The 13092-nt window shown below is 40.3% G+C and overlaps 1 protein-coding gene across 6 annotated transcripts in view; it reads right to left on the bottom strand.

The window, feature by feature from the left end:
- Positions 1-13092, bottom strand: part of KLF12 (KLF transcription factor 12) — a 240670-nt gene that overhangs the window by 133082 nt on the left and 94496 nt on the right. For 5 of the 6 annotated variants that reach the window (XM_074912050.1, XM_074912040.1, XM_074912024.1 and 2 more), the window contains one exon: positions 9465-9554. The exons of the other annotated variant lie outside the window; for it this stretch is intronic. In XM_074912050.1, the coding sequence (XP_074768151.1) occupies positions 9465-9554 (90 nt within the window). The remainder of the gene's footprint in view (positions 1-9464; positions 9555-13092) is intronic. 6 annotated transcript variants of the gene reach the window in all.

Here is a 13092-nt window from a genome sequence, read left to right as displayed (position 1 = left end):
GCAAGGTGAAGAACCACCAGCCATGAATGAGGACCAAATCCTGGGGATTACCAACAAGTCCATGGGACCCATGTGCCTGCATGCACAGACATTGGGACAGCTGGATGACATCCTTGCAGCACCCTTCTCTGCCATGCTTCAAAAGTCCTGGAGACCATGGGAGATCCCTGATGACTAGAAAGCAAATGGAGCACTTCTCCTCAGAGAAATTCAGAAGGGTGATCTGGGGTACTGCAGACCAGTCAGCTTCTCTTTTGTCCACAGAAAAATCACAGAGCAAGTCCTCTGGGAACAGACAGTCTGGGCACCGTGAAGGAGGAGAAGGTGCCTGGGAACAGTCAGCATGGATTCACCCAGAGTGAAGCATTTGATAACGCTAATGGTACCAAATCATACCTTTCCTACCTCAGTCAACAGTCGTCCCTCCTCACCAAGAATTCCCTCTTCCACAACGCAAAAGAGAAATCCACAGTTGGTCTTTTATCAGTTTGTACCTTCCTATTCAAAACCAGCTGCTGTTCAGCATTAACAAAGCAAAACCACCAGAGAAATCCATCAAAGAGGACAAGAAAACATTCAGAGCCACCAGGTACCCAGTACTTGAGAACTACCAAGCCAGAATACAACCAGGCTGTATCCAAACCATCTATCTAGCAAAAAGCTATTAAAAAAAGTGGCAAATGTCATGAAAGGGTACCTACAATATTAAAAACATAAATTAGCTTATCCGTAACCCAGACAGGAGATGGTGATGCTGCTGTCTTCCAAGGACAAACTGACACAACTGCTAGGGAATTTCCAGTAACTCACCTACCACAATGACAAACTCCACACACAGCATCACAGATGAAGATCAAAGTCAGTGTCTTGATATCAATATTGATCTCTAGTGTAAATTGCAAAAGTAGGAAATGGGCTACAAATGCCACCAGGGCAGCCTAAGGAGGTGGGATGCAGGTGACACACACATGGCTGGTGTCACCCAGGGAAGAAGGGGTGTGGAGGCATCTAGAGGACACGGGGCTGGGGAGGCTGGTCTGACATGAGTCTTTCTGTGAACAAGCCTCACTCGAGAAGCCCTGCGGTTCTCCCTCTATTGCATACCCAGAGCCTCTCCTCCTCTGACAGCCCCCGCTCCTTGCCCACCCCAACTAGCTGGGGCACCATCACAGGGGTGTCCTGTGTGGAGCTGCCACGGACCTCGAGGTCCTCGTCTGCCTGGACTCCATCCTTGGGCAATGCCAAGCACAGGCAGCGACCTGTGCAGGCAGGGGAGGACAAACTTTTGTTGCTGTTGGCTTTTTTGCCTGGTTCTTATGATATTCTGGTGTGTTTAAGTGATGCAACCAAGCAATAACAACATTTCTAAAAGGACGTCTGTGAAAGCAGATGCCCCTTAAATAACCATTTATTAAATACTCATCTGCCCAGTGTGAAACAAAGGGGGGGGGGGGGGGGGATGGCATGAAGAAAGGGGATTTAAACTAAAAATAAAAGAAAATATCAAGAAAATGGGATCCTTAAAGTTCTTTATGTCAGGGCTCATCTCCACAGGGAGAAATAAGGAAAAAAGCCAATAATGCTAAAAAATATAGAGCACTCTCAGTACTTCCCAGCAGGATACAGAAGAAGAGTAAAATATATATTAAAAAGACTATTTATAAGGCAACCTCAAAAAGAAGAGTTAAGAGACCATCAACAAACAAGTGAAAACAGAAGTAATCCCTTCTAATAACAAACAACAAAGATTAAAATAATTTTGGTACTATCATAACATAGTGGCATTTGTCTCACACTGCTGAAGTGTTCTGTGACACTGTAAATTATTAAATTTTATTCGCTTATGCTTATTTTTCCTAAGCTAGCCAGTATATAATAATAATATAACAACACACACTTAGACAGTAATTCTCACTTCAAGTATTTCAGTGTCCTTAAAGAAATAAAGCATAGCAATTATTAAACTAAAATCAGGAACACAAAGATCTAACTTCACTCCGAGTCAAAACAAAGGGAAGGGATGAGAGCCCAGTCACTTCCATTTCTCTTCCATTCTGAACATACCAACGTTCCCCATTCAACAAAATACAGATCATCGTAATTAACTGACTACTCTAACTTAAAAAAAAAAAAAAAAAATCCATTAAACTCACCAGTGAGTAGAACAAGATGACACATAATGATTAACTTTTCTCCTAGCAAAATAATTTAAAGATTTTGTGATTCACAACTATTTCATTGGGATGTTTCAATGGAAAACATTTTAAATAAGGAACTCTGAACCATGAAGAAGTTACTGTGTATCAGCAGGTCTGCACTACCCATCTATATACATAATCACAGACAAGAGGCAAATGTGAGGTAATTCACAGTGCCTTTCTTGACAATAAAAGCAGGATTACCTAGCTCACCTTCATCAGTTTCTCCATAGGAACAGAGGGACTACGTTTGCTTGGAACCTACTGAATTTCACTGCAGTTGCAACCTGGATTAAACTTCAGATGCCCTAACAGGTAAGTCAGCAGATCAGAAGAGTAACTGCTTTTTAGATGCCAGTAACTGTTTTGCATGAAGTCTAAAACTCACATTACTGTATCTTAGAATTGCATTGCACTGTGACACGAAACACAGAGACCTGTGTTGAGTTTCAATGCAGATTTTAGACTACAGTGCCGTATAACAGCTGATATATGGCATGCTCTGTGCTCCTATGACTATAGTGTTACTATCTTTTTGGCAGGATTCAAAGAGCAAAAATCAGTACCTCACTGGTTCCTCAATCTGGATTGCAAACTAGACAAAATTATAGTTAAACTGTGGATACTGGATTCCCAAAAGAAAAACAAAATTCATTGGAATTGGGCTTATCGGGGAGAATGACCTAAGTGCAGCTATTAGGATGGTTGAAAATTTTTCTTACCCTTTTTTTAAATATTTTCAACTATTTTTTAATGCAGTAAAGGAAATGTTGACCTTTCACATCTTTATAGAACAATCAATTTTCAACCCAAAACGTGGATTTAGAAACACACAGTAATTGACAGATATACAGCTTGAATGTACCATGCTTGCTTTTCTTTATGGCTAGAGCTTCTCAGCTGAATAAATCTTCCATGAGATTCCCATCATAAGCTCTGGTAGCAAAGCAAGCTGAGAGGTCATACATCATCAAAAAAGTGGACTGGCTTCAAGGTGAGCTCACAAAATAATTGACTGGGGACAGAAGGCAACCAAACTATAATCTCACAATGCACTTCAGCACTATACTCAAATCAAAGGCTTGACTTTCCCTCTCCCAAATCTAGCATTATTTTTCTGCCCATAAACACACAAAACTTACCAATTCATGTATTTAACACAAGATTTATTGTGTAACTATAATTTTTCTACAGAATTGTAATAATATTAAATTATGCTAATTTCTGGGTAATATCACATATTCTCTTTGAAACTCTTTCCAGTCTTGCAGATAAAATATTATGCTTCTCCTCTACCAAATCCATTCTCATAAAATCTAATCTTTTAGTAAGTGAAATCATCTTTTTGCTGCCCTTCTATCATTATAGATATGGGAAACCTCTTTCTGGTATGGCACTGCTAGCTAAACAAAAGCTGCTTGGAGCAGAGATCTTTCTCTGCTTCACTCCTTCCAGACTTGCTACTACCTTCCTAATGGATATGATCATTATTATCTGAAGATGCCCATTAAAACAGTGTGTAAACACAACTTCTGAATAATTAAGCCAAGATATCCAGAACCACCCTTTATTTATGTAGTGCCTAGCGCACTGAAGTCTTCACCCACAACTGAAAATCTCCCTGTTCCTACCACACATACAACAAACGATACCAGACAGAATAAGGAGTACATTCCCTGCAGTGCTCTGTAACAGCCAACTTAACTGCCTAGGAAAGAAAAGCAATGGCAGACAGAGGTCAGTAAATTAAGTCTCAGAGGATCTAGGATCCTTCTCTTACTGAGAATTTCAGACAGCATCATATATCTTACAACCTCACCTGCATTTTCTATCTGTAAACTCAGTTAACTTGGCAAAAAGATTGCCTGGCAAGCGTGACAGTGAGTGTGTGCTGACTGAGCTGGTTAAGCTATCATTTCCTATTAGTCTTAAATCTATTACCTTTCTATCACACTTTTATGTCTGATCCCTGGGGAAAACAATCCCAAATAAATAAACCACATCTACAACCATGGCACAAAAACCTCTTAGCTCTTTATTCTATGTAAGGGCTGACTTCAAAAGGAGTAAGGAACATGTGCAACACTAAATACTCAGTATTTGGCAAGGCACCAGCGCAGAGACATGCCCAAAGAAGGTAGTTTGTGTCCCAGAAGCAGTAAAGGTGTCTCAGGATGTAGTTTCAGATACGGTTAAACAGCTCTAACCATAGGCCTTTGTCAAAAGCAGCACCTACAGTCTTCCTCCCACCCTTCCCCTCTCCATAGGACAGAAGATATCCACGATTTCCTAACAGTGTCACTGCAGGATGTATACAGCCACTGCCTTTCACCTACCGGGTTGGGCTTTCTTAGATCAGTGATCGGTTGACTCAACTCCCCCCAGTGTCATTCAGTCACTGGCAATGGATACATCAGGAATGTCAGGTTGAAAGCAAAGTTGTAGGAGCTGGCTACCTTTTACTGTTCATGCGAGCTTCAACATGAAACAGCACTCACAGTACTTATCAGCTTCTGGTGCTTCACTTGGCTTAATTAATTCAACTAATGTAGCTGTGGTGCACCCTTCTGGGTTGCAAGCATATCCTTCAGCAGCGCTTAGGGAATACAGCTGTATCTCCTTGGGTACGTCTCACTTTGCACCATGACTTTGCACCATGCCCTGTAGGTTATGTCCTTACTGGTCTTTGTGATCAGATCTTGATCTCTTTCTGAAGAATGCCATATATTTATGGCACTGTAAAGCAACTAATGAACCATATCAGCTGTGTTTCTAACACCTCAATAACACTCCTCGAGTATCATCTATTGCAAGATGAAGAAAACCAACAGAAACTAAGAAGGGCTAGTTTCTTTGCAGAACAGATTGGTACATGTGCACTGTCCCTCTGACGTCTGTTTCCCCAAAGCAGTTGTTCTAAACATGAAGTAATTCAGAAAAAAAAAATTCAATGAAGTAGAGATTCATAAATTACAACAGCAAATACTAGAACTGCTTTTTCTTCTAATAATACAAAGAATATACGTAAGCTGAATGAATCAACATGAAACAGTTCCCCATGTAGACAAGGTGCAAGCTTTGCTATTGAGACTACTCTCAACTGAATTTCAATAGGTATTTTTGGAAATCTTTGAAAATGAAACAGACTTCTGTCACTATATCCCAGGCAGAGGTAGAACACGTTGACGTATATAACAACATCAGCATGGACAGCGTTCTTCAGACACGAGACAGCAAGATAATTTGGCTGGAGATAAAAGACACGGAGAACAATATTGGCTTGTTAAAAGGTTTTGTCATGGTAGTCATTCTTCTCATAATTCCGCCATTATAAGGCATGGGAATGGAGATGGATCAAGCAGAATTAGAGACGAATTCAGAATAAAATATAGAATCTTCAAACAATGATTTGAGGGGGCAAAATACAGGCACAGGAATGGATGAGATTGTAGATCTGGAAAGAAAAAGGCTGATGAAAATTAGAGGTTCATTATTCTCTGTATTTGAAGATTAATTGTGGGACAAGTCCCACATTCATATCTCCTTTTAACAAAAGCTTACAACCCAACTCTGCAAATACTTGAGAATGTGTAACTTCATGTGTCTAAGTCAGACACGTTTACCAGTTTTTAGAAACTGGGCCACATCCTGCAATGACCAGCAAGACTTTCAGAATTCACACTGAAGTCAGTCAACTCCTAACTTCTTGATAGCAGCCATCAGCTAACAAATTCACTGTCTAATCTGTATTATCATTTAAATTAATCCAGTCTCTGCACGTTTTTACAGTGAGGAGTATTACTTTTCAATTGACACAGCCAAAGAATGAATATTTTTTCCTGCTGAAGTACCCCACCTACATGAGGAGGGACCACCTTCTTCACATCCTTCTTTGAAGCTGGTTACTAACATACAAAAAATTTTACTGCAGACCAAAAGATCTAAAGCTGTAGGTCACTGGAGGATATTAAATGATAAGCAAAATTCACATTTCTGAAGTAATTCTACCAATTTATTAGCAATGCTAGCTCCTGTTCCACAGTAGGGGAGATAATAACGAAGCCTTGTTAAAGGGCAATGCGATATCTTTTATGTAATGTCTTTTTTTTCATTTGTGATAAAGTCATTAAAGCAGCACTGTGTCTTCCTGAAGCCTTGAACAATAGACTGCATTAAATTTCCTGTGCAAAATTAAGGACAGTAGTGCACTGGAAAAATAAGCATCTGTTCTTGCTAATGCTGATGGCCTTCTAAAAATCATTAAACTACTCTAAATTGGTGACAATAAAACAAAGCAGAATTGTTTTAACTTTTTCCAAAGCAAAGAGTAAATCCATTTCCTTTGTAAATACTTCTTTGTTCCATACTTGCCTACTAACCTATGTCTCATAAGGGATGTCTCCTTTATGGGCTGCTTAAATCCCATGCTCCCACAATCATCTAGCTTGAACTCAGTATCTTTTAAACCTGGGTTGGTAACAGTTTGCCTTCAGTGCACCAATGCAGGCTGTAGCTCCTAAGTCCTGCCCACCTCTCCCCTAGTCACAAGCTCAAAAGAACTGGTGTACTGCTTAGTCCTTTTGGGGCCTGGCTGTATGAGATTGTCACACAGCACCACAAGGGGATTTTTCTGCTGCCACTGGCAAGGGCTAGAAGCTGATACTAGATAAATTCAGATTAAAAATCAGGCGCATGCTTTCACAACAAAACCAGGTATCCACTAGCACAGCTGTGGGACATTCTTCAGCATGATCACTTTTAAAATCAAGATGATGTTCATTTAAAATATGGGCTCAGACTTAACAGGAGACAATTCAAAGTGGTCCCATAGCCCTTCTCAGACATAAGATCAGATGATAATATCCCAGCTTCTCCAAAGCCTCATTAGCGAGGCATGGCAACACAGTGCTCTCTGATCTGATTGCTCAGCACTCACCACCCTGGTCGATGGCCGCTGGTGCTCCCGACTTTTGGTTTCACTCCTCCGCAACCGACACAGCCTGAAGGATCCCCTAAACACGGATGAAACTTTCTTTTCATAACCCTTAAACCATGTCTTACTTTTGCCCTTGCAGCAAACCTAGAGCCAATAGCAGTTATTAAGCAGGAACAGCAAAAAATCCAGCTGTCGTCTTAGGGGTTTTGGAAAAGTTTGCCCAGTCTTGCCTGGTGTTCAGCATCCTAAGTGATGAAGCCTTGGCCACTACCTTCAGGAGACTCAAAATTCTGTCTTAGTTTGCGAATTTTCAAAGTAGAAATCACATCTCCCTGTAAACACTTACGCTGCAATGGAGGTGCAACTCTAGGGACTCTGGTTACTGTAACACCACAGACATCGTAATTTCAAATTCATACTACTTGGATCACACTTTAGTTCCCACTCCATGCTTCCCAGTTATGATATTCATCTTCTCAAACAGCTCCACTGGCTGTTTTCAGTAATCACATCCTTCAAGCACTTGTCCCTGTTATGTCTACCAACATCTACATATTCAAAACAGTCTCTGAAGCACATGCTAAACATCTGTTTCAACCACCTTTCTCTTTTTAGTTTAAGCTGTTTGCTGGAAAACTGCCATCCTAATGGCTAGCTCCTCTGTTAGTGAACTGGAGAATTCATTCTGTATTTATTGATTGTTCCCTAATGAAGAGTCATAAAGGTGCCAGAAACTCTTGACCAGACACTACTTAATTAGTACCAAGCACATAAAGTCCCAAATCAAACCAAGCTCTTTGTCCAATGGCTCAGTCACTGGAAAAGAAAAAGATTACATCATTTTCTGCTTACACAGAAGTCCGTAAAAATTTTATTAAGAAAACCCTAAGGAAATTAAAAAAACTATATAAATTGTTCATTTCCTTCCAGTTCCTAAGACACTAAATAGGTCTTCCAGAATCAAATCACACTTTGCTAAAGGAAGCATTCTTCATAAAGGTCCCCACAACACGCAACATGCATAGAATTTATTTTGAACTAGACAAAGTCAAATACCAATAAAACATTTGTCTCCTGAACAATATAAAGAAAGGTTTATACTACATATAGACACCTAATGCAAAGCATCCAGAAGGTACTAAAAATTACCACTAATGGATCTGTCTTTCCATCATTGTGGCTCATACAATAGTCCAACTTTCATGTTCCCTTAAACTGTGCTGTATTGGAGTATTTTCTGAGGGTACTTGCTCTCAAGAAGGCAGTGAGATGAGCAAAAGCTCCATCAAATGCCAAGGTTTTTTCTCTCAAGCTTAAAGCCTCAAAAACATCCTGAACAGCTGATATCTCCTTGCAAGTCTTTCAAATTAAGTCATCCTGAAAGTTAATTCCCTCTTCCATATCATTTAAATTCTCAATTAAATAATTGAGAAATTAGCAGGAAGGAAAAAACGCCAACTAACAGAAGGAGGTAAAAGCCTATCCCTACGTTGCAAGTGTTGTTGCTCCAGTTATGTTCTCTGCTTGTTAAGGGCATGTGTCTTCAGAGCAGTAAAGTCGCTTGGATTCTTTGGGTTAATGTTAAGACGCACACAAGGAAATGAAGATTCATGAATCCATTAAACACAGGTGCCCTCATAGTAATCTACAATCCCTGATGTAATTATTACTGCACAACTAAGAAAATATCCTTAATACATTAAAAAAAATGTATTCTTCCATTTTCCTAAAATCTACCACTCCAATGTCAAACACTTGTTCTGCAAAAAATTCAAAATCTTATTCATGATCTGTCTTGTATTCAGCAGTTGACGTGGTATCAGCTTTAACCACCCAAAACTTCTAGCCTTCTTATCGTAATGATAAACAAGTATTCCACCTGAAAGACAGCACAAACAGAAAATGGAGCAGGACAAGCATATAAAGGATGAAACAATCACAGGAAGGCAAATATCCCAAGAAGGCAAAATAGCAAAGATATGTGTGGGCTTCTCAGACATAAGAATTCCACTTCTTTACTATAACCCGTTCTTCTTTACGATTTTTCTAAACTGCATCTTTTTGTAATTGTAAAATCACAACAGCTGCATCTTGGCTATCCCAGATAACTTCAGTAAGTCTTCCACAAGAGTTGTTTGTGCTCCTGGCAGATGAGACTAGATGCACACTGGTACGTCTCCCAGGAAAATGAGCTCCAAAACAGCAGAAATGAACAAAAACATAGAAAAGAAAATGACAATACACAACAGGAAGGACAGCTAACCAAAGAGAAGCTCAGGAAGGGCCACCAGTGTGCTGCAGAGCAAGGCCGCACAGAAATCTCTGCTTACCCCTTGCTCGGATTCCAGCAGCTCTGTTTTGACTCTGACTGCCGGCATCCCATCAAGCATTAACATTCTGTTCTCAAAGGCGCTGATATCCTAAGGCAAAAAAGGACAAGGTTAATAAAAAAATACGATGAAAACACTGGTTTATTTCTACTATATTGCAGAAATAAGTTTCTTTTAGTGGAAATGAAGACAATGAAGAGGCAATATTCATTTCAAGGAGCAGCTACCAAGTTACTACTACTGTTAAAATAGTAAATTGTACTTTCAGTTATCCTTAAAACATAAGTAAGTCTTTGTAAGCAACAAGGGAAAATAATCTCCAATTAGTACTTTTTAATTTGAAATTAATCACGTAGATGCACATATATAAATTCCTTGCTTTAGACCTGGAAAGGAGAGCAGTGAAGTCAAATAGATTCCAGTTTTTGGCAGCGTACTTAGATATATTTGATTTCAGTCAAAACATTTGTACTTCTCTATTACCTAGAGAAAGCATACATTTGAATTCAGATGTTATAGTGAAGGCCTGTACACACGCACCCCATAAATTAACGCACATCAACACCACCTCAGATTTTTATATCATTCATTATCTTGTAAAGTTATCACTGTTTGTCAATGAAAATCCCCATGCATTCACCTCTGACACAAAAGAAATAAAAAAGCATGTTAAAAACATGCGTTGTCCTTGTAGTAATGGGCAACATATGCTGAGAGCTTCAATGTGAAGCGAGATTTGCAGAATTGTGCTTCCCTGAATCAACATCCCTGCTTTGAATGTATCATCCCACTGTTGCTGGAGCAGTTTACACAGACATGCAAAACAACCTCTTGTGCCTTCAATTCAAACACTACCTCCCACCTGAGTCAATTTTCTATTCCAACCAAGGCTCAAGGCTGGTGTTTGAAAGCTAGCCCCGTCAGTTGCCATTCAGTTTGTAAAACATGGAAAGCATAAAAGACATTTTATCCCTCAATCTGACCTACAAATCCAGACACCTTGGTCAGCTGTACAGAAATAGGAAGATGTCACAGCTGTTTTTCAAATTGCTAAACTACAGCAGGTATCACTTATAAGTAAATGGCTGTGAATGAGTCGCTTATCTGCAGTCCCGTCTGGAAGGCAGCACTTAAGACTGGAAACTCACCTCTGCTCTAACCGTTACCTAGTAGTCCTCAATAGCCATACTGTAATGGAAAAAACACCTTCCCTGTGTTTCACAGGGAGAAGATCTGTTCAGTGCTGTATGGTGCTGTTATTTATAAGGAATATGCTCACAGACCAGTTTCTTATGATGACTGCTTCAGGGGCATTTTAAGAAAAATAGTCTGTCCTAATGGAGCTTCCAAAACATGTTTTAAAAATTCACATTACTTTAAGCACTTTATTTTTTTCCAATTAATTCACCTCATCCCAGGATCTTCATTTTCGGGGATATAAATATTGCAGCAAGTGTTTATTTTTGCATACTCCTTTATTGTAATTTAAATAACATGCTGAATAGCAGGGAAACTGATATGACCATGCTCCAACACCGTGCCACAGACAGAGCAAATAACCTGCTTGAAATCCCATTCGCCCTCACTTTGAACCCCATGTATTACAGCACACAGAGCTGTGGTTTGATACTAGAGGGAAGGCAGGAACTTGACGGGAAAGCTGATAAGCAAATGCAAGAGCAAATACAACTGGAATCTCTTCTTTTTTTTTTTCCCCTTAAAAAGTAGATTCAAATAGTTCATAAAAAACTCTAAACGTTTAAGTTATAAAATTTCAGATCAAACAAGTAATTTTCAGGAGAACACCTCTGCATTCAAACTTGTGAATGAAGATGAGTCAAGCTGTTGAGATGTCCCCAGTCCATGTTATGCTACTGCTGGGTATCTACTGTATTTTAAGCTTGACACAACAGGAAGAAGAAAAAAAAGTTTTTCCTATGTCTTCGCAGCATTTTGGTTTGTGCTTTTGATCTTTATTCAGCATTAGAGGCATGAGGTAGGGAAAGAGCAGGAGGGACTCTGATGCCACAACACAGCTAGCTGAAATTGTTCCAGGTTTTATATCCCTCTTCCCAGCAAGGGTGGTGCACTGTTTACTTATGAGAAGTGGATCTTGGGTGCCACTGAGCTCCATCAGTTTGGATGTAGTTTGGGGTGGACCAAGAGCAGGAGCCACCCTGGCATTCCTGGCTCTCCCAGCACCTATTCTGTAAGCAGAGAGGTCCCTCTCCCTTCTTTATTTATATGCAGCACAGTTGAATTTTACAGCAAGATCAGGAATATACCATCATCAAGCACCCCTTAGGCTGTTTAGCTCATAGACAAAGAAGGATGAGCTGATATTGCTTTGTGTCCCTGAGGAGGTCTTACCCGCCTGAACGAAGGGACGAGGCTGGCTAGTGCAGGAGGTGCAGGCAGGAGGAGCGGGGAAGACAAAGCGCCATGGAGGAAAGGCAGGTTTAATGAACTGTTAGAATCTGATTAGAGGCTAATGTCCCTTTTAGTGCTTTGTACCAATTTACAGCTGATATACTTGAACCATTTTTCCCCACTGGCTGTGATAAACTCATTAGTTTTAAAAATGCAACCTAACAAGAGCCTTTGAAGTTTAAAACTGATAAATCATGAAAACCTGACTAGTTCATGTACCATTTAACACATTTACATTTAACTAAATTTTCACAGAGCTTGCTTCCTCTTTTGTTCTCTAAAATCATATTTCTTAAAAGCAGTGCTCTGCCTTTTGAGTGCTAGTATGAAGAGCGAATGCAGTGAATAGCTCTGGCTTTTGGGTCATTTATAATTCAGAGTAGCAATAATCACAGAAGTAGATTGTTTCCAAGCTATCTGATCCCTTCTGCATTTATAACTGGAAGGACATTGTGTTACATATCCTGGGGGACCACTACCTGGTAACAGCTGAGTAGATCCAGTCTGTGTGCTCTACACATGGATGACATGTTTAGCCCAATGGTCGTCCAGAGAGCAGATCTTTCCAAACTGCACTCTCCTGCCCTAACGAGCGTTTATGCTACAGTATGTTCAAAGCCATTCAGCAAATAGGATGTAATTGCTGAGGTTTGCATACAGTGGGCAATCATCTAAGGCAAAGGGGCTTGACTCTTTCCCACCGGGGCTGGGAGTGTGAACTGAGTTCCCCTGGGAGCCTTTCCCATCAGCCAGGCAGATGGAGCATCCACACCTGAGTGAGGGCGGGCTGCTCCAGCGCCCCACGTTAATTGATGACACTCAGGAGACCCACCAGCAGAGATTGCTGATATGATGTATTGAGCCAACACATTTTTCAGGCCACAGTCCCCTTCTGGCTCATTCAACTCTCTCCATCAAATGCAGCAGCCAACTTCCAGCTCCCAACATTGCCCAGGTGAAAGTGACCTGAATTTGTGTGACAGTCCTTCCTTCTCTATTCTCCTACCTCCTGCCCCAACCCACCTGGTGGACTCCAGTCACCCACCTAGGCAAAACACATAGCAGATGTATGTCCTAAACAGGGCATATAATCAAGCCAAACACTGACTGACCTTAACCAAAATATTTGTTCGCTTGGATCAATAAACCAACTCATCCTAAAAGAGATCAAACTCTCTTTTTCAGTGCCATCCGCTGG

Source organism: Athene noctua, chromosome 1 (assembly GCF_965140245.1).
Source record: "Athene noctua chromosome 1, bAthNoc1.hap1.1, whole genome shotgun sequence".
Taxonomy (NCBI): Eukaryota; Metazoa; Chordata; class Aves; order Strigiformes; family Strigidae; genus Athene; species Athene noctua.
The sequence above is the reverse complement of the archived record's forward strand: the minus strand, read 5'-3'. Positions and strand labels throughout refer to the sequence as shown.